The following is a 20498-nucleotide window of genomic DNA, read 5'->3' as shown; positions in this document are numbered from 1 at the left end:
TGGCTATCAACCAAAAAAAAAAGTAAAAAAGAAAAGAACAAGTGTTGGTGAAGATGTAGAGAAATCAGAACCCTTGTGCACTGCTGATGGGAATGCACAATGGTGCAGGAGCTGTGGAAACAGTATAATAATTAAAAATAAAATTATCAAATTAAAACTGGTAAAAATTTAACATAAAAAGATAAAACATAAAATTACCATATGATCCAGCAATTTCACTTACAGGTATATACCCAGAAGACTCGCAAATACAGACTTGGAGAGATTATCTGTACATCAAGGTTCATAACAGCATTATTCCCAATAGCCAAAAGGTGGTAACAACTCAAATGTCCATCAACATTTGGATGAATGGATAAACAAAATGTAGTATCATACATAAAATGGAGTATTTTCAGCCTTAAAAAGGAATGGAATTCTGATACATGTTTACAACATGGATGAACCCTGAAAACATTAAGTGAAATCTGTCAGACACAAAAGGACAAATATTGTGTTAGTCCACTTAAACATACTGAGAATAATAAAATTCATAGAGACAGAAAGTAGAATGGTGGTTGCCAGGGGCTAAGGGGAGGGAGAAATGGGGAGTTACTATTTAATGGGTATAGTTTCAGTTTGGAATGATTAAAAAATTCTGGAGATGGATAGTGGTGATGGCTGCAAGACAGTGTGAATGCACTTAATGCCACTTAACTGTACACTTAAAATGATTAAAATGGTAAATTTTATGTTATGTATATTTTACCACCACAAAAGGGTAAATTTTATGTTATGTATATTTTACCACCAAATTTTTACCACCAAAAATTAAGAGGAATTTTTTGTTGGCTAACTGCAGAACTATGGTCTGGTGGTAGTAATAAGAAGCTAGCAGAATGATAACCTCACTTTCTATCCCATGTTAGACAGTATGCTAGAATATACTCCCTTCACTTAAAAGAGGCTTCCCAGGGAGGGGCAGTCATTAGGGAAAGCCAAGGTTTCATGGAGGTGAGGTATTCTCACAAAGGCTGAGGCTGTAAGTAAATTTCTTAGAAACACAAAAAGAAATTTTAAGCTGCACAGTGTAAAAAAATGTTTGGGCTGAACAATACAGGAAAGAGAATACAGGGCCATTCAACTGGGGGAGGGGGAGTAAGACTGAGAATCAAGAAGAGGAGAGAGGAAAGGAAGATGGTGAGAGGACTGACTCTTAGCAGCCTCAGGGTTCAGAATGGACCTGTGCTTTGTAAATTATAACTAGAGCAAACTTTCATTAAACACTTGTTATATGTTAGCCACTGTCTTATGCACTTTATGTGCATTACCTCATGTTTTAACAAAATTGGCCTTGATGATTCTGCTTGCAACTAAATTTCTCCTCCTCTCAATTACATGAAGAGGTTAATATTCAAATAATATAAATGGTTGTGGCTAGTGCTGGGATTTATGAAACCAACTGCTTTCAGGTATTTAAAGGGGGATTTTTTTGTTACAGTTCATGTCCCCCCAGTAGCACCTCTCCATTATCTTACAGCATTCACACATAAATACATAAAAACTACATTTAAACAGTAAAAATATGCATAGATAATCATACTCTAACCTTGGTTGTCCAACCCTGGATTTAGTATATGATTTCCTTTCTAGTCTTTCTCCCATCCCCAACCCCTATCTCTGACTCCAAAATACAAATAACTTCACTGGTTTTCTAGATTATTTAAAAAAAAGACACACGCTATCATTAAAAAAAAAAAAAAGCAAAAACACTAAAAGTCACCTTAAATGGTTAATTCTTTATTTACATTAACAATCATAGTATGGATTACTCCCAGATAATAAATGACCTAAAAAGCCATGCAAAATAAGCAATAATAAATGATATGCTAACACTTCAACTGACATTTTGGTAACAGAAATACCTAATATTTTTAGCATTAAAGTTTTTTTAATCCTAATGTTGAAAAGTAAATAAGCTTACAACTGATTCTCAACAACATCATAAGTAGTTTTATTTGCAGTTTTTAGTAGTATGTGCATGCATCAATTTCTAAACTCTAAAAACTTAGAATTATCATCCAGAACTATAGAGTTTTCCAAAATAACTTCTAGCAAGACTAATTTATTGCCTTTTAACATTTGGTCAAAGTGCTTTTGGGAACATAGAAAAACGTAATTCATATTTCATTCCTTTTGTTAACGTAAAAGTATCAACAGACTATAAACTGATGTAGGCTAGTCAGTCCTATATGGAGCAGAACAAGCTGCCATGCAAACAATCTAACTGGCTGGGTTCTATAAGAACTCTACCAGTACTGAAAATGTCTACCACCAGAATCATACCTTTAGGTTACTGCCTTATTTTCAGAATACATTTGTTAAAATGTAAATGTTCATTAGGAAGGAAAAAAAGAAATAGTTAATAACTTTTTTAAAATTTAAGGAGCGGGGCTTCCCCGGTGGCGCAGTGGTTAAGAATCCGCCTGCCCAGTATTTACAATAGCCAGGACATGGAAGCAACCTAAGTGTCCATCGACAGATGAATGGATAAAGAAGATGTGACACATACATACAATGGAATATTACTCAGCCATAAAAAGAAATGAAATTGAGTTATTTGTAGTGAGGTGGATGGACCTCGAGTCTGTCATACAGAGTGAATAAGTCAGAAAGAGAAAAACAAATACTGCATGCTAACACATATATATGGAATCTAAAAAAAAAAAAAAAAGCTTCTAATGAACCTAGGGGCAGGAAAGGAACAAAGATGCAGACATAAAGAATGGACTTGACACGGGGAGGGGGAAGGGTAAGCTGGGATGAAGTGAGAGAGTAGCACTGACATATATACACTACCAAATGTAAAACAGCTAGCTAGTGGGAAGCAGCTGCATAGCACAGGGAGATCAGCTCGGTGCTTTGTGACCACCTAGAGGGGTGGGATAGGGAGGGTAGGAGGGAGACGCAAGAGGGAGGGGATATGGGGATATATGTATACATATAGCTGATTCACTTTGTTATATAGCAGAAACTAACACAACATTGTAAAGCAATTATACTCTAATAAAGATGTTAAAACAAAACAAAACAAAAAAAGAATCCGCCTGCCAATGCAGGGGACACGGGTTTGAACCCTGGTCCAGGAAGATCCCACATGCCGCAGAGCAACTAAGCCCGTGCACCACAACTACTGAGCCTGCGCTCCAGAGCCCGCAAGCCACAACTACTGAGCCCGTGCGCCACAACTACTGAAGCCCGCATGCCTAGAGCCCGTGCTCTGCAACATGAGAAGCCACCACAATGAGAAGCCCAAGCACCGTAACGAAGACTAGCCCCCACTCACTGCAACTAGAGAAAGCCCGAGTGCAGCAACGAAGACCCAACCCAGCCAAAAATAAAATAAATAAATAAACAAATAAATTTAAGGAGCATACTGCACTCAATAAAAATTAACTGGTTAATTTAAAAAAGAGTATTTAGATTCACTTCTTCAAGGAAAATACATTATATAGTCATCAAGTACTAAAGGGCTTATATATTCAAAGTAATGACATTTAGAACTTACCTCTAAAATCTGACTAGCTCTAGGTGGTGAGTGCCCGTCAGCCTGGATCACCATTACCTGACTGGGAGACTGTGACAGAATGCTAGAATAGCTAGCAGAAGTCTAAAAACAAAAAGAAAAACAAGGGCACTTTTTTGTCTAGTGTTAAATACATGCAAAATTTAAAGGTCCCCAAAGCACTACCCGAGGGACACATGGTATATACTTATGTTTGATAAGCAATCACTTATGTTTGATTTGATAACCTTGTAGTGGATACCACATGGTCAGTGGTAGAGTTTTGTGGTCATCTATAACATCGTGGAGCTCTTTTATAGGAGCCTAAAGGAGGTGCCAGGGGCCTTTACACTCACCTACTAACATAGTAAGACTATTCACAGAATGCAAACAGAGTAGTTGAGGTCATAATTTAATTCAAAATAACGTTGTTTTAAAATACCATATGAAAAGTGAGTTTTAAAAAAATGAATAAGCTTCAAAAATAAGCTTTATGAGGGACTTCCCTGGTGGCACAGTGGTTAAGAATCTGCTTGCCAATGCAGGAGACACGGGTTCGAGCCCTGGTTGGGAAAGATCCCACATGCCGTGCAGCAACTAAGCCCGTGCACAACTACGGAGCCTGCGCTCTAGAGCCTGTGAGCCACAATTACTGAAGCCCGTGCGTCTAGAACCCAAGCTCCGCAACAAGAGAAGCCACTGCAATGAGATGCCCGTGCACCGCAACGAAGAGTAGCCCCCGCTCACCACAACTAGAGAAAAGCCCATGTGCAACAAAGACCCAACGCAGCCATAAATAAATAAATAAATAAATAAATAAATTTTTTTAAAAAGTAAGCTTTATGATATGAACAAGGCTTAGCATTAAAAAATTGCAGTTAAGGTATCTTATATTCCATAAGTGCCTGATTTTGATACTTTTACCTTAGCCTGATCAAGAATTTGAAGTTTTTCCCATACTATTTTATCACTTTCAGATTTTTTCCATGGATTATTCCATTTTTCAGAAGCTTCTTTTTCTTTCTTCTTTAAAGCAACCTGTTCATCTGTAAATAATGTCCTTTTTAAAAAAATATACAAAAACTGTAAAAAAAAAAATGACGTAAACAAATCATGACCTTCTTAAACAGTGCAGATTCCAACACAGATCAAAATTTTTTTAGGAAGGAGATTAACTCACAAGACAGAGAAGAATTTTAAGGATATGGAATAAAAGAAAATGTTTAATCAGAACCAAATTTAAGTATGGCATAAATGGATAAAAAAATGTTTGTTTTACTACAATTATAAATAAGGAGCAATTTTTTCAGAACATATTTTATATTATGCTAATTATTGTGAGGTTCTACTCTACAATAATGTTCATTTAATTATTACTAAAAGGCTTAAAAGCTAGAACTCTGGAGTCAGAGAACCCTGGGGTCAAATTCAGGTTCAACCACTTCCCGGCTGTGTGACTGTGGGCAAAATGATGTTCATCCCTCTAAACCCCATTTTTTATTCTATGAAATCAGAGTAATAATAGCGCCTATTTTCAGTATAGGGCCTCACACAAAGTAAATATTTAATAAATGTCAGCCATTATTATTTATAACTGCTGAAAAGTAAAGTACATAAAATCATGTGTCCAAATTTGTACTGAAAAAACATTTAAAGCTGCAATTATGATATAAAACACATCAGATCTCCAAACCTTCTGACACTGCTACCATACATTTAATTTCTTTATTATTCTATTACTTTGACTTCCAACATCAATTCATTCCCTATTTCTTCGCTTATCTCTTTTTCTAGATCACCTGTCCTGGAAGGGTTGTGACTAGCTGGCAGGACTTTCCAGTTCAGTGGACAGTGAATCCCATCTTCATGCTTTTAGTACAACTATTCCTAAGTACAACTATTACCTCGTATATTTTCCAAACTCTGATACCTGGACCCTAAGTCTAGTCCAAGAAGTAACAGGAGTTTCTTAGTTATTATCTTACTTACCTTAAGACCCTACTTAAAAGAAATTATAACTTTTTCTGTTATGATGTCTACAGACTGAAAAAAAGAAATAAGCTTATTTTTGTATGGGATATACTGATTGATATCATACTGATGATTCTTGATTAGAATGTTTTAATTTTTAAAATGAATTATTTTAAAATAAAACCACCTTTAACCCATAGAATTTCTGTAATGGAAAATACGAAAATGGATTCTCAGGAAATGAGAAATGTTTAGGAATCTTTGAGCTCCAGAAGGATCCTGATGATATTAATGTTCATCTGTGGCTTTTGGTGCAAACCACAGAGCAGCAAACAAAAAGATATAACATAAGGGAATGTGAAATCACAAAGTTTCTTATGCCATTTGCAGAGAACTACTCTAGATGGTGAATGTTATAAAACAAGGTTTTTGATAATATCATACTGCAAGATGTACTTCATCCTCAATATATATTCCTTAAGCCAACAAAACTATAATAAAAGGTGCAATAATTACCTACCAAGCTCTTTCCTCCACTGGGCTTTTTTTGCTTCCAACAAACCTCTATCACGTTCTCTTTCTCCCAGAGTACTGAATATGTCAGCTGGTTTCCATATATTCTCTCTAAGACAAAACACAAAAAATAACAGAAACCTTATCATATGTTTCTATACAACTTACTCCATAAATATTAAGTAATAAACTTTTAAATAGCTCTAGTCTTCAGGGTAAATATTTCACATACAAGTCAAGGAAAAGTAAAACCATATTCCCAAGAGGACCCCACAACAACAGATGTGAGTTACATACGTGGCAATTTTCTGCTCATACTGATTAGATGTCACCTGATTTTCATTTAAAACAGACTTTTTTTCATCCTGAACAGATGAAATGGCCTCAGTTTTTTGCGTAAGTCCCATGATGTTCTCATCCTTTGGCTGATCAGGAATATTGTTTAAATTTAGACTATACTGACCTAGAAGGTAAAATGCATGTTTTAAAATTAATACTAAAATTACATCTATTATAATACCTTATCTTGATATAGTTACGCAGTTTTAAAAAACACGGCTTTACACATCATCTAATTAATCACCTCTCACAGCAGCCCCTGCAGTGCGTATTATGATTCCCTTTTTGTCAAAAAAGGAAACTGAGCCTCAGAGGTTAAATGGCCCAGAGGTATAGCCATAGCCATACAAACTTTTGTTTCAAATAAGAAAACAAGCAACAACAACCAAAAAAACCTCTATTTACTCTTGCCAACAACACTTTTACAAATAATATAAATGATAATACAAATCACAACTTAAAGGAGAATAAATGCAAACAGCTTTATAAAAAAACTCATTACTTTGCCCTTATTTTTCTCATTTAGCTGGGAAAGCAATCAGTGATTAACTTTTCCATGGACCACTGTCTCCATACCCCAGCTATATCTATTCCAAATGTTTTACACAGGGCTCATATGCTTGGCTCAAAAATCCCTCAATGTGATAGTTCTCCCAATGGAGAGAAAGCATATCTAATATGCAGGTCATTATACGATTAGGCAAATTCTGCTTTTAACTTTGTTGATACCATCTCTCATTACGCCTAGTAAGTTTTTAGTTTCTGTTCTCTGAGCTAGAATTCTAGCCTTAAAGATAAAAGTTAGCTCCCTGACTTTACAAAGAATAATCTATACCAAGAGAAGGCAAATGACTCCATTTTGAGCCCCTTGGGAGTGCTAAGGAGCTACCTGGTCCCCAGACCAGTTGTGGGGCCTCTTCCTGGTGACTGTTAATTTTATTTTTATTTATCTCACGGTTGTTTAACAAAATTTTAATAATATTTCTATTCATAGTCACAATTCCTTAGCTCAAAGCTGAAACTAGAAGGCTTTTAAAAACATAATACAATACCCTGACTAGTAAAACAGAAGGCATATAATACGCCACTACTTCCAAGTCAGTGTTTTACGTTGGTTAAAAAGATAGTGCTGCTAATTCTTAGCAAGGATTGAGAGTCAGGAAGAGCAAAAGCCGGGGCCAGGAAAATAACCCTTTTCAGTAACTCATGTCAAATTTTCATAGCAAAATTCCCTCGTTCTTCATTAGAAATACAATAACAATTTTTTAGAACACTTTACATAATTAGTTTTCATGTAAGTAAAGCCTCCTACCTTCCAAAATTAGTACAATAGCTTTCTGTACTAAAATCTAGAATCCACAGAAACTGGGTTTCTTAAGGCCATGGTACATGAGAATAATATTCTGAGCACTAACCTTAAAACATGGCATATTTTAACTACAAAAGTAATTCTGCCTATGAGAATGTTTTCTAAACGAATATTTATTTTAAAACATTGTTACATGTTAAACTAGAATTTAAGAGGCACAGTTATGTAAAATCCAATGAAACTCAAATTCTAAAACTTACATATTGATAAAATTAATATTAAAACTTCAGGAAAATCTTACTTGTTTCCTCCCTCTTTCCATTCTCAGTCAGGGAAACTGATTTATTTCCTTGGTTTACAGTCATCAAAATCTGTTGTAGTTGGTCTTGTGTTAGACACACCAAACTGCTCTTCACATTTTCAGCTGTGATGTGCTTTTTGCAAGGCTTCTGTTTAGCTACTACAAATGCATTTATGCTGTTTCTAGTCTTCTGTATATTAGGGGTTGCAGGTGAAATTTCTTTCTGGATATGAAGATGGTCTTTATCTGCATACTGCTTGCATAAATCCTTAGTGGGTGAAAAAGTCATACTATTTTTTTCACTTTTTGCCAATGAAGTTTCTGAACAAATTCTCTTCTTTTGCAAAAGTTTTTCACTCCTGACACAAGTATTTTGTGATTTCAGAATGTATCCAGCTTGTTTATTTCTTAAAGGACATTTTGCAATCTTGGTCTTATTTCCCATCTGCTAAAACACCAGAAATTTATTCTTTACAATAGCCCATGAAAAATCAACAATTATCTTTATATAATCAGTGATAAGTCAGGCTTCAAAACTTTTTTTCCCCTCATTTTGCTAGTTAGATAATATACCCATAAGAAACTAACACTTAACCTTTGCAAATCTTCACTTGAAAGCTTCATTAACAACTGGAAATTATTATTTTATTTCAGGATAAGGAAGATTACAAAACAACTTTTATTCTAGGTGTTTACAGTCCATTCTGCTTCAGCTTTGAATCTCATGTCATGATTCTAACACCCACACTACCTTTCTTTACAGGCATTTATACTCCTGTAGGTTACTAGCCCTTATTCCTTGAGTAACTTAGCTTGTGGGTCACCATCCCTCTCTCTAACCTAACTCCTGTCTTAATTATTGGTGCTTTCATATTCTTTCAATACCCTGGCCTCATTTCCTTGACCTCTGTCCCTATACTCTTGTCTTCCATGCTATCTCAGTTACTCATTGCCACAGTGATATCATCTTATACTGACCTTGTAACTACCCATAACTGTAATCCCTCCATAATCTCAATTTCAATAAGAACCTCCAGTCATAGGCCGTAGCACTAGTCAGTGCCTCTACTTGGGACATTATTCCTTCAGATTTTACATGGCTCATTCACTCACCACGTTCAAATCCTGGCTCAACATCACTGGCTCAGTGAGGTCTTCTCTGAACACCCTATTAAAAATTGCAGGCTTCTTGCTCTAACTTCACTCCCACCTCCCTAGCACTCCCCAGTTTCTCAAGGCTACTGTGCCCCTGAAATGACCGTGCCCCTTCCCTTTCTCTCATGTTTCTCTATAGCACTTTTGTCCTGTAATATTCTATATTTATTTTGATTATCTTCTGCCCATTCCACCTTTTTTTTTTAAATTTATTAATTTATTTTTGGCTGCATTGGGTCTTCGTTGCTGTGCACAAGCTTTCTCTAGTTGTGGCAAGCGGGGCTACTCTTCATTGAGGTGCGTGGGCTTCTCAATGCAGTGGCTTCTCTCATTGCGGAGTGTGGGCTCTAGGCGTGTGGGCTTCAGTAGTTGTGGCTCGCGGGCTCTAGAGCGCAGGCTCAGTAGTTGTGACGCACGGGCTTAGTTGCTCCGCGGCATGTGGGATCTTCCCGGACCAGGGATGGATCCCGTGTCCCCTGCACTGGCAGGCAGATTCTTAATCACTGCGCCACCAGGGAAGTTCCCACCTTTTTCTAACGTAAACTCTACAGGGCAGAGATTTTTGTTTGCTTTGTCTACTGCTGTGTCCCCAGTATCTGAACAGTGAGTAGAACAGGGTAGGTTTCAGTAAATTTTTGTTGAATTACTATCTTCAACCATACCATTTTAAAGACTGAATTCTTTATCTCTCTCCCCCAAATTAGCTCCCCTTTCCAAAATATCTCATTTCTGTAGCACTGTTGTTCTAATCTTTCAGACCAGCAACCATGGAGTCATCTTTGACTCTTTATCCTCCTTCACAGTCTTCTTTAGCTTACCAGCAAGTACTGGTCATTTCTTCCTTCCAAAGATTTTTCTCCCCTTTTACATGACAATACACCTAAATTCAGGTTTTCATTACCACACTACTGATTACAGCTTATCTCAAATCTATCCCACTGTACATTTCTGCAAACCCGCCTAACATAAAATAATTCAACAGTCATTCAATAAATACTAAGTGTTGCTTTTTAGGTGATCAACACTGTGTGAAAGATGTTGGAGGTATAAAATGAGTAAGACAAGATTCTTGTTATCAAGGAGTGGGGTAGATGCCACATGGCTTTCATCTGGCTTATCATATCCCAAATGTCCTTGTCTTTCAAAAATGACATAATACACAACCACACTTTGACCAATGAATCAACCCTATTTTACCTTTCTTTTCAAAATGTACCTGTATTATCAGTAGTAAAATCTCTTTACTACCCTCTTCCCCTCACCTATACCCTTTTATTCCAGGCTTTAGACTTTTGATAATACTAATACCACAATCTAAAATGCCCTTTTACCCTCCTATCTCTGTGGCTATTTTTATATAACTAACTCTAAATGACAGGTGGCAAATTTAAATACCTACTGTAAATTAGCCTGGGTGGGAACTAGGATAATTGAAGAGCACTTTTCTGTCTAAAGGAGGCAGCCACCCCTCAGAAGCAGCCTACATTGCCAAAGAGGAATCTGAGTCTACTTGCTAGATCATCCAATATTTCAAGAGAACCAAGAATGCCATATTTTACCTTAAAAGTTCCATTTTTTAGACACTCACAATTCATTCTAGTTTTTGAAAACCATTGTGTGGATTAGGCAAATTATCAGCAGACTGCACATAGGTTACAGAGCTAAGCTCTACCACCCCAGTCTCCAACGACTACAGCTATTACTAATCCTACCCTTCTTTGACTCATACTGACATTTTTGGGATCATTAACAGCTGAGTATTTCGGTTCTCTAATCAGTTTCTCACTCAAACTGCTAAGAAGTGTAGTGTATTCCCTTAACGTATCTTAAAAGTCTCTCACTTTTGTCCCCTTCTTTCCATTCTGCTAGCCACCATGCTTCAGGGTCTCATAAGACTCTCCTTGGACTAATATAATTGGCCCTTAAGTAGTGTCCCTGTTATGATAATCTGTCCTTCACAGAATTGCCTGAAGCTCTTTCCTACAACACAAATCATATCTAGTCTACTTTTCAAAAATTCTTTAATGCTCCCTACATGCAAATCAAATAAGTTCAAACCTTCTGTGTATACATTTAAACTCCTCATGATTGTAACCACCCTCCCTAAGTTTTATGTTCTACTTCTACTTTATTGGAGTATAATTGCTTTACAGTGGTGTGTTAGTTTCTGCTTTATAACAAAGTGAATCAGTTATACATATACATATGTTCCCATATCTCTTCCCTCTTGCATCTCCCTCCCTCCCACCCTCCCTATCCCACCCCTCTAGGTTCTTACCTAGTTTTGATTGTACCAGTACTTTTCCTAATATTAAAAAAATATATAAAGGCAGCGTCAAATGCATTTAACGCTGGCCGACTTTACAATTTATATGGGGCCAGGATCCCAATGCCAGAAAGAATCAGAGAAGATTAACATTTTAAAATATAAAATGTGCTACCTAGCACTAATATTGTATACATCTTTTAGTGTGTTACTATTCTGACTCTCACACATAGAAATACCTGCGAAAATTTTAAGATGTTTTATATTTCAACTAATTGTGAGATAATTTTGAGTTTAGAATTTATACATTACCCATGACACTGAATCATTAATATTTCTCTCATTTATCTTCCTATAAAAGCTTAAGAAATTAGACTGGTAACCATCTTTACTTCATATTTACTACCACAGATTAAAGAAAAGTACAGGAGAAATTTTGAAAGAATTAAAGTACTCTGACCACAGTTTGTTAAACTTGATGATGATGAGATAGAGTTCACAGTGTTTAAAGAGCACACTATGTACACGACAGTAATTCAACCTGTGAGGAAGAGGAAAAACAGAAATGTAGGTAGTATAGTCACTTAGGAGCTTACCCCAGTAGAAGAAAAGCACCATGATGAGTGAATTCATGAATAACTTACAGAAAAGAGAATTCAACATATAGCTACAGAACTGTGAGATTTTGGAAACTAAAAAACTGATTAAAACAAAAAAAGGAAGACAGCACTACTGCTTTTGGTTTTTGTCTTCTGTGAAGAGCAAAGAAAGAAATAAGCATCTCAGGAACCTCTGTAAATAAGAGAAGAGACGCTCCTTGAAATAAAGTCAATATAGAAAGGAGATTTAGGTTGCATCAGTATTTTTTTCCAGCTTTACTGAGATTTAATTGACCATTAAAAATTATATATATTTAAGGTGTAAAATTTGATGATTTGGCATATGTATACATTGTGAAATAATCACCACAATCAAGCTAATTAACATACCCATCACTTCACACAGTTACCATGCATCAGTATTTTGGAGTCCCAAAAGCAAGACGAATAAACCCAAACAATCTGCTTTAAGACAATAAATAATTTAAGATCAACATCAGCACAGACTTATTAGTTACTCTGGAAAGAAGAATCCTAGAATAAAAAAATCCCTAAACTGCTAAAAGAATTTTGTAATGATTCTACCAAAAGTCCAAGACTAGTAACTTTGTTTATTACAGGCATAAAAGGGGATCTCCAGATGTTCTAAGTTGGTTAAAAAGATAATGAAATGTCTTCACAGATGTAGTGACCATAGCACATCCATTAAGGACACAATCGAAGAGGGAACGTGTGCAAGAGAATTGAGGTCAGGTGAAGATAAAAAAAAAAACTGTGTAATACTTGATTTCTATCTAGGAGCATGAAAAGGAGCACTGTATTTGTTAATGTGACTCAAATAAGAACAGTTAGTTGCAATATTTTAATAGGGCAGGGCTAGGAAAAAACTATACAATCTGTATTCTGTGATTAAGGGAACACACAAGGTATGTATATACTGTGTATGTGTGTGTGTGTATGTAATAATTTTTATAGGTAGCTTGTGGAATTACTCTGATCAGCATTACCCATTTATCAAGTAATTGATACGCTGGGTTCTCAAGCAACTTCTCCACCTTGATTAAACCAGGAAGAAACAGCAAAGCCATCAAGGGTTCAGAGTTGAAGAGAAAAGGGCCACATCACCCAAACCAGTCTCTATTCAAGATATGGAAAGACAGACTTTAAGATGCTGCAAAATAAAATGGGCTACAGTAAGTTATAGAGGGGGAGAGTAGAAATTTCTGCTGCTTAATGGAAAAAGAAATGGGAAACAAGAAAAGTAGTGGTATCAAAATTTTGAAGCAGTAATGTATTTTGTAGAAAAAGGCACGGTGGGTTCCTGATAAAGAAAAGTAATTTAAAAGGAAAACTATTATTTAGCGCAAGTGTAACCTCTTAGAGGAGGAAGCTAAATGCATGTAAGATTTTGTCAATCAAATACATCTTTTTGGTGTGGGAAAATGCAATTTGAGTATGAAAAAAAAATTTTTGCTTTAAAGTTTGACTATTTTTAAAGATGTCACGAGTTGCACTGTCCAGTACAGTAGCTATTAAATTTAAATTAAATATCAAACAAGTGAATTAAAAATTCACTTCCTTAGTCACACTGGCCACATTCAAGTGCTTAATAACTACACATGGCTAGTGGCTGACTATCATATTGGACAGCACTAATTTTAGAACATTTCCATCACTGCAGAAAGTGTTACTGGACAGAACTGATCTAGAGAAGTGAGTTCTAGGAGGCTTTTTAAACTGAAAAATTATGATTCCATTTCTGTAAAAGGACCAGCCTGAAAGCAAGGGTATAATAATTTTTCACCATCATTCCAAACCCTTTGTAACAGTTTGACAGGAATTATTTTCAAACCACTGTAAAGTAAACTGCATTTTACATTTGAAAACAAGTCAGGTCAAAGTCATTTGGCTTACCTTTACAGAAATTTTTGATTTATGTTCTACAAAAGAAAAAAAAAATTACTAAACTATCAACCGAAAACATACTAAGGCAGTCACAAAAGAAAATTTTAATTAACATTATTTTAAGAAGATATTAAGTAAAAATATTAACCCTCAAAGCATTAACTTTAGGTCCTGTCTGAGTGTTCTAACTTTTACAGTGTGGTTCAAGTATTTATATTTCATTTTTGTTTATTTTCCAAGGTAAAATTATAAACAGATCAGAGAAAAAGAAAATAATGTGAATGAAAAGAGTACCAAAGCATACTCTGAGCTTTAAAATTAAAACTAAAAATGACTTTAAAACTCTGGTCTTATTATAAATTGAATTTTCTCAAACAATACATTCTCTACATGCACAGAACATAACTGCATAAGTTTAACCTAGATTATTCATTAGGCAATAAGCATATTTGGTATATACAAATATAATAAAGAAATGTTACAAATGAAATATACTGGAACATTAAATTATATGAATAAATACTGACAGTGGTAAACAATGATGTAATCTGACTTTACTTGGCTAAAAATAAATTTGAGGAAGTTAGGGAAGCCAGCTTTTTTTCAAGGTGTCATTTAAATATTCCACTACAAGCAAAAAATCTGTTAAACAACTAAACATTTTTCGTAGGAATTTAGAAGTTAATATTTTAGATTTCTAGTAATATAGCATACCATATGGAGACAGTATTAGCTTGGTTTTTCCATCCAATAATTCAGTTTCAAGCTTTAAACCATCTCTGCAAAATAAAAGAAAGTTTTCTGTCATTTTTAAGAAACAGCAACATTTTAAATAGACAGAAATGCTCAGTTGAACCTTGAAAGTAAATTTGTTCTCCTGAATTTATAAAGGAATCTTGTAAATATTAAACCGTTCTTTTTAAAAAAAATTTCTATAGATGTTCATTTTTCTTTTAAAAATTGATGTATAGTTGAAACCATTCTTTTAATTTAAAACACTTTTCAATTCAAAATAAAATTAAAAACGTCATGGAGGGCTTCCCTGGTGGCGCAGTGGTTGGGAGTCTGCCTGTCAATGCGGGGGACACGGGTTCGAGCCCTGGTCTGGGAAGATCCCACATACCGCGGAGCAGCTAGGCCCGTGAGCCACAAATATTGAGCCTGCGCGTCCGGAGCCTGTGCTCTGCAACAAGAGAGGCCGCGATAGTGAGAGGCCCGCGCACCGCAATGAAGAGTGGCACCCACTTGCCGCAACTAGAGAAAGCCCTCGCACAGAAACGAAGACCCAACACAGCCATAAATAAATAAATAATTATAAAAAAAAAAGGCATGGAGAAAATTACTGAAACTTTCCAACAATACAATTTATCATGTTTCATCTGAAACTTCATTTTGTTACTGACAAGGAATAAATTAATCTGGTTATCGTAACAACATTTAGTTCTTCTAACTCTAGACTGGAAAAAATAATGCTGTTACAAAACTCCTCACCTATGTTAATGGAGCAAAACACATCTAGCTACCATTTATTAGCTTCATTATGGTCTCATGACTAACACATTCTATGGCCTGTTAGACCAGTACCTGAAAATGAAGCTATAAGATTGCCACCAGGGTTATTAACTGCTTGAGCACGGAGTTCTACTCTATTCTGAGTATTTCAACTAATACATATTCACACTCAGTAACACTTTTGTAACTATCACAGCAATACATCTATAATAAACTTTGCCCGCTACACTTTATCTGTGCCTGTCAAACGCAAGAGCACAAAGTAACAGTAGATACTACCAACGAAACTTGTACGTCTGTTAAGGTCCTAATAAAAATTCCACTGAAAACAAAAACAGCAGTACACACAGGTATTTTACTGTTTTAGTGAGAGAGAGAGAGAAAAGACGTACGTCAACACATATCAACAGGGACAAAAATGACGTCCAAGAGACAAAATTAAATCCCGCGGGCCAAAAAAAGGGAACACGAAATTTGCGGTGATGCTAAGGTTGGGGAAATCAAACGATTTCAACTTACTAAGATAAAAACACCACAAAGAATGGGTTTTAAAGGTTTCCCGGTAGCACGGTTACAAACAGTTCATGTTTACGTCGGTGAAACTTAAGCAAAAGAAAGACCTTGAATGAAACCGTGAAGTACGTCTATTCAGCACTACCGCGTTGCAAACGCCTTCAGGGGCAGACTGTCTTGTTTCTTATGCCTAGATTCTAGAACACAGAAACCATTTGCTAAACGAGGTGCACGACTGTAAGTTTGGTGACTTTTCATCTTCTTAAAATATCAAACTTCCCAGTGATGATAAACCACGCAAAAGTCCTTTTTATTTACTCAACCACTACTTAATGAGGGCCTATGAGGTGCCAGGCACCGGTGATACACGACTCCTCGAGAAGCCTCGGCTCCCGGCACGTAGGCCGCTAAGCTCCTCTGGGCGCTCCCACACTCTGCAAAGAACCCCGAGACAGGGTCGCAAAGCACCAGGGCCCGGGCCAGGATTTCTCCCCAGGAAGCCGCTACGCTTTATCTCTCCACCTGCCCTCACCTTTTATCTCCTCTCACGCCTCTCCTCCCTCTCCCTCCTGAGGTAAATGAGGAAGCGGAAAGGAGGCACGGACAGTTTTCACGCGAGTTATTAACTGGAAAACGGAAGGCTGCGGAGGCTGTAAAGGCCGACCCAGCCCCTCGCCCCTCTCAACCTCAGGGAGTCGGGCACTGCTACTTGGGGCGCCGCAGGCCTGGAAGGCTCTCCGCGAAGGACTCCAAGAGCCAACCCAGCCTCACCCCCTCTCCACGGACGACCACCTTTCTCTCCGTAGCTTACCCCAAGTTCATGGCGCGACCAGCCACCCTCTCCACAGGCCGCTCAAGCCCCGTGTATACGTCGGTTGTCGCCGCCGCTCAACAAGCGCTACGCCGATTGGATACAGTGATGCCGGCGAGCTGGGAGAGCGGGCCATTCAGGATTGAGCGTACTGGCGCTTGCGCTCAGCGGGGCGGGGCTGCCGGGGAGACCTTCTTGGTTCGCTCCACCTGGTCCTGACTCTAGAATGTTGGGGGTTCTTCGTTCCTCGGAATTGTAGCCCTTAGAGTTCACAGGGAGCTCTCAGAGAAGTGCCTCAGCTCAAGTGGAGGTGGCTGGTTAAGCAACTTGCCTGAGGTCTCTATCAAGCTATGTAACCCCAGAGCCCATGTTCCAATCTAGCGTTACATGAGTCTAACTCCTATTTATCCTTCAAATCTCAATTTAAACGTCACTTCCTCCATGAAGCTCCTCTAGAATCCACTAGTGGGTAAATTAGGAGCCCATTTTCTGGACTTCCCAGTCCCTGCCCTTTCAATCAGTGTACTAATACATTTCAGATCCTGTGTCAGAGTGAGCTTCAGAGGGGCAGAGTTGGTTTTTGACACCTATATACCCACAGCACCTGGAACTGAACAGTACAGACAGTAAATATTTGTTAAACGAATAAACAGCAAAAGTTTTTAATGCCAACAAAAACCTTATTAAATTTGGCAATGATATTTCATGATGAGGATGCCCGTGGATATAACGCAGTTACTAAAAGTTTACGAATTTTCATCTATTTACTCTTATGATTTTACAAACTATAGCTGTAATAAATGAGGCACACTGAATTCTTACGGTACATTCAGTGAAAACTCAAAGATATCTTTTAGTATTTATTTATGTACCTGGCCTGTGGAAGATATGTTTAAATAAACATTTGTTAATTTATTTGACTGAATAAATGAACAGGTACCAATGTATATTTGATCCTGTGTTGTTTTTTGTTTTCATTTTAAGGAAAAGTCATCTGTGCATATAAAAAAAAAGGCTAAAAGGATTTAAACCAACATGTTAGCAGCAGTATTTCTGGGAGTAGTGTGACTTAAAATTTAATTTTGTTTCTAGCTTTTATTATTATGAAAATGTTTAAATAAACAAAAATAAGAATAGTCCAATGAACGCCTATATACCCTCTACCTAGATTTGACAATGGTTAATGTTTTGCTACATTTGCTTTCTCTCTCTCTACACATAGGTGGGCAGGCACACCCATACATCCACATCCATACACTCATACCCACGCCCATGCACACACCCACCTTTTTTTGCATCACTATTTGCGAGTTAAGTTACAGACATTACAACACTTTGCCCTTAAACATTAAAGCATGTATCTCCTAAGAATAAGACATTCCCTTATATAACCATAGCACATAAAATTAGCAATTTTATGATAATATCGAGTGTTCCATTCCTATTTAATTTTCCCCACTTGTTCTAGGAATATATTCTATATAGGTGAAGGGGATTGAGAAGTACAAACCTCCAGTTACAAAATAAATAAGCCACGGGGATATAGTATACAGCATAAGGAATATGGTCCATAATATTGTAATAACTTCTTATGGGAACAGATGGTTACTGGACTTATCATGTTCATTTCATAATGTATGCAAATATAAAATCACTATGTAGTACACCTGAAAGTTACAAAATGTTGTATACCAACTATATTTCAATACAAAGTGAATACTTTTAAGATGTTATTATGTGGTCGACCGTGCATCACATCAGGTTGTTCTACAGTTACTGTGGTCAAGTTTGAAGGCTTTTGGTGGTGGCAGTCCTATCTCTCTATTGTAAGCATCTATTTTCCCCTTTGCAGTTAGTAAGTAATCTGAGGGCTGGTGGTTTAGCACTGTGCAGATATTCTGTTCCCCAATAACCTTTCACCTAATAATGAGGAATGATTTTTATTTTGTGTTTTCTGTATTTTTCAATAAGTCATCTTTTGCATGGTTTTAAATCCTCCACATACCACTCTTCTCTGCCTACTTGTTTACCAGGTACAAGAAATTGGTGCAGAACTATTCCACTTCCCAAGCGTATTGTGAGATAGGAATCAAAGGTCAAGTTTCCAGTTGTAGCATCCCTTAACACTCCATGCTTCTTTATAGTCTGCCTGAGGTCCATTCCCCCGGAAAAGAGAGTCTAGTTAAATAACTAGACTAAATAAATAAATAATAATTTGAATTGATTGTTTAAAGGTATGTGAAGGTTGGAGGTACTACAAGCATACCCTTCATTTATATGCAGTGTAGTTTCCTCAGATCTTACTACCCTGTGGGTGCAAAGAGTGTCACCTTGACAATAATCTTGCTCCAAGCTGCACCTGTGGGATCTTGGCCCATGCTAAGTAAGCACTTCTGGATCCCACTCCGAGTGCACTGGAGCCCTTGAGGTATCCAGGCTGCAAGTCATCTGTAAGGAAAGAGAAATGCATGCCTTTTGTGTTCTCTTCTGTTCCAGTGCATAGCATAGTTTTCCAGAGCTTTGGATCAAGGCTGCCTGGGGTCAGATCCCAGCTTTCTTGCTTTCTAGCTGTGTGATCTTGGGACGTTATTAACTTAACCTGCTTCAGTTTCTTCTTTGATACAATGAGGATGAATACTAGTATTCCACCTCATAGGGTTGTTGTGAGAATTAAATGAGTTTAATCACATGCAAAGTACTTAGAATAGTGCTGGCACATAAATGCCATGTAAGTATTAGCAATGATCAATATTGTTACAGGAGAAGTGCTATTTGAGTCCAATAATTTACAGAGTTTTAGATCACTTGATTTTTTTTTCCTTTTTAAAAAATTAAGGTAAAAATTACAGACAGCCTCCTTTCACAGATGAGGAAACTGACTCGCAGAGATGTAACTTGCCCATGATCTTAACTACTGTTCTGTGCTTCTTTCTTTTATAGAACTATTCTCCTTGAATTCTACTTAAACAATTAAGAAATGTTTCCTGACAGATGACAGTAGGTTTTGAAATTTTTTACTGAAGAAAGAAGAGAGCTTGTAAGTCCTTTCATTGTCTATGACTCCCCTGAATTTACTTTAGATTAAGCCAATTTTAAGTATCTAGGTACTGCAGAGACTCTCCTAAGATCATAAAATTTATACATCTTGCTCATCCTAAAGTAAACAAACATGGTTATGATTATTATTGAGTAGAAAAGCATAAGAAAAAAATCTCTATATGTGCTTTATTTTTCTTAGCCAGTTCAATCCCAAATGTGTAAATCATTTCCATTTCTCTAAATACGGTACTTCATTTCTGTATGAATAAACACTTTTTGTCGTAGGAAACTGCTGCTTTTATCAAGTACCTGATAAAGTATCTTTAAGTTAAAAAGGTGTTTCATTTTCATTTTGCTTCTAAGAGTTTGTATCAGTCTGGGTCCAATCAGGAGAGAGATGCCAGCCACACAGTCATTTCAAGAGTGAAAGTTGAAAACATAATGAGATACCATTTCACATCCACTAGAACAGCTAAAATGGAAAGCTGACAATACCAAATGTTGGGGAAAATGTGACACTACTGGAACCTTCATCTTCTTACACTGGGAGTGTAAAATGGTCCAATCTCATTGGAAAACAGTGTGATAATTTTTAATAGAAACTTTTAAACATCTGCCCTATGATTCAGCAATTCCTCTTGGAAGGTTGCATCCTGAACCTTTAGTTTGCTGATCTCTGAAGCTTTGCCTGCAACTGTTCAAAGACTTTTTCAGGAGCACA

General features: G+C 36.8%; 1 protein-coding gene across 3 annotated transcripts in view; it reads right to left on the bottom strand.

Annotated features, from left to right (window-relative positions):
• CCDC66 (coiled-coil domain containing 66) overlaps positions 1–16825 on the bottom strand; it is a 49659-nt gene extending 32834 nt beyond the window's left edge. Inside the window, exons 1-8 of one of the 3 annotated variants that reach the window (XM_061197011.1) lie at positions 16739–16825; positions 14617–14681; positions 13912–13937; positions 7978–8425; positions 6326–6491; positions 6036–6139; positions 4469–4590; positions 3548–3649 (exon numbers count right to left, since the gene is read on the bottom strand). In XM_061197011.1, the coding sequence (XP_061052994.1) occupies positions 3548–3649; positions 4469–4590; positions 6036–6139; positions 6326–6491; positions 7978–8425; positions 13912–13937; positions 14617–14681; positions 16739–16749 (1044 nt within the window). In that variant the 5' untranslated portion in view covers positions 16750–16825. The remainder of the gene's footprint in view (positions 1–3547; positions 3650–4468; positions 4591–6035; positions 6140–6325; positions 6492–7977; positions 8426–13911; positions 13938–14616; positions 14682–16738) is intronic. The other 2 variants (XM_061197013.1, XM_061197014.1) reach the window with 2 other exon arrangements.
• Positions 16826–20498: the final 3673 nt, after the last annotated feature.

The sequence above is a fragment of the Eubalaena glacialis genome, chromosome 7, assembly GCF_028564815.1.
Source record: "Eubalaena glacialis isolate mEubGla1 chromosome 7, mEubGla1.1.hap2.+ XY, whole genome shotgun sequence".
Lineage (NCBI taxonomy): Eukaryota > Metazoa > Chordata > Mammalia > Artiodactyla > Balaenidae > Eubalaena > Eubalaena glacialis.
Note: the sequence above shows the minus strand (reverse complement) of the source record. Positions and strands in the feature narration are given on the sequence as shown.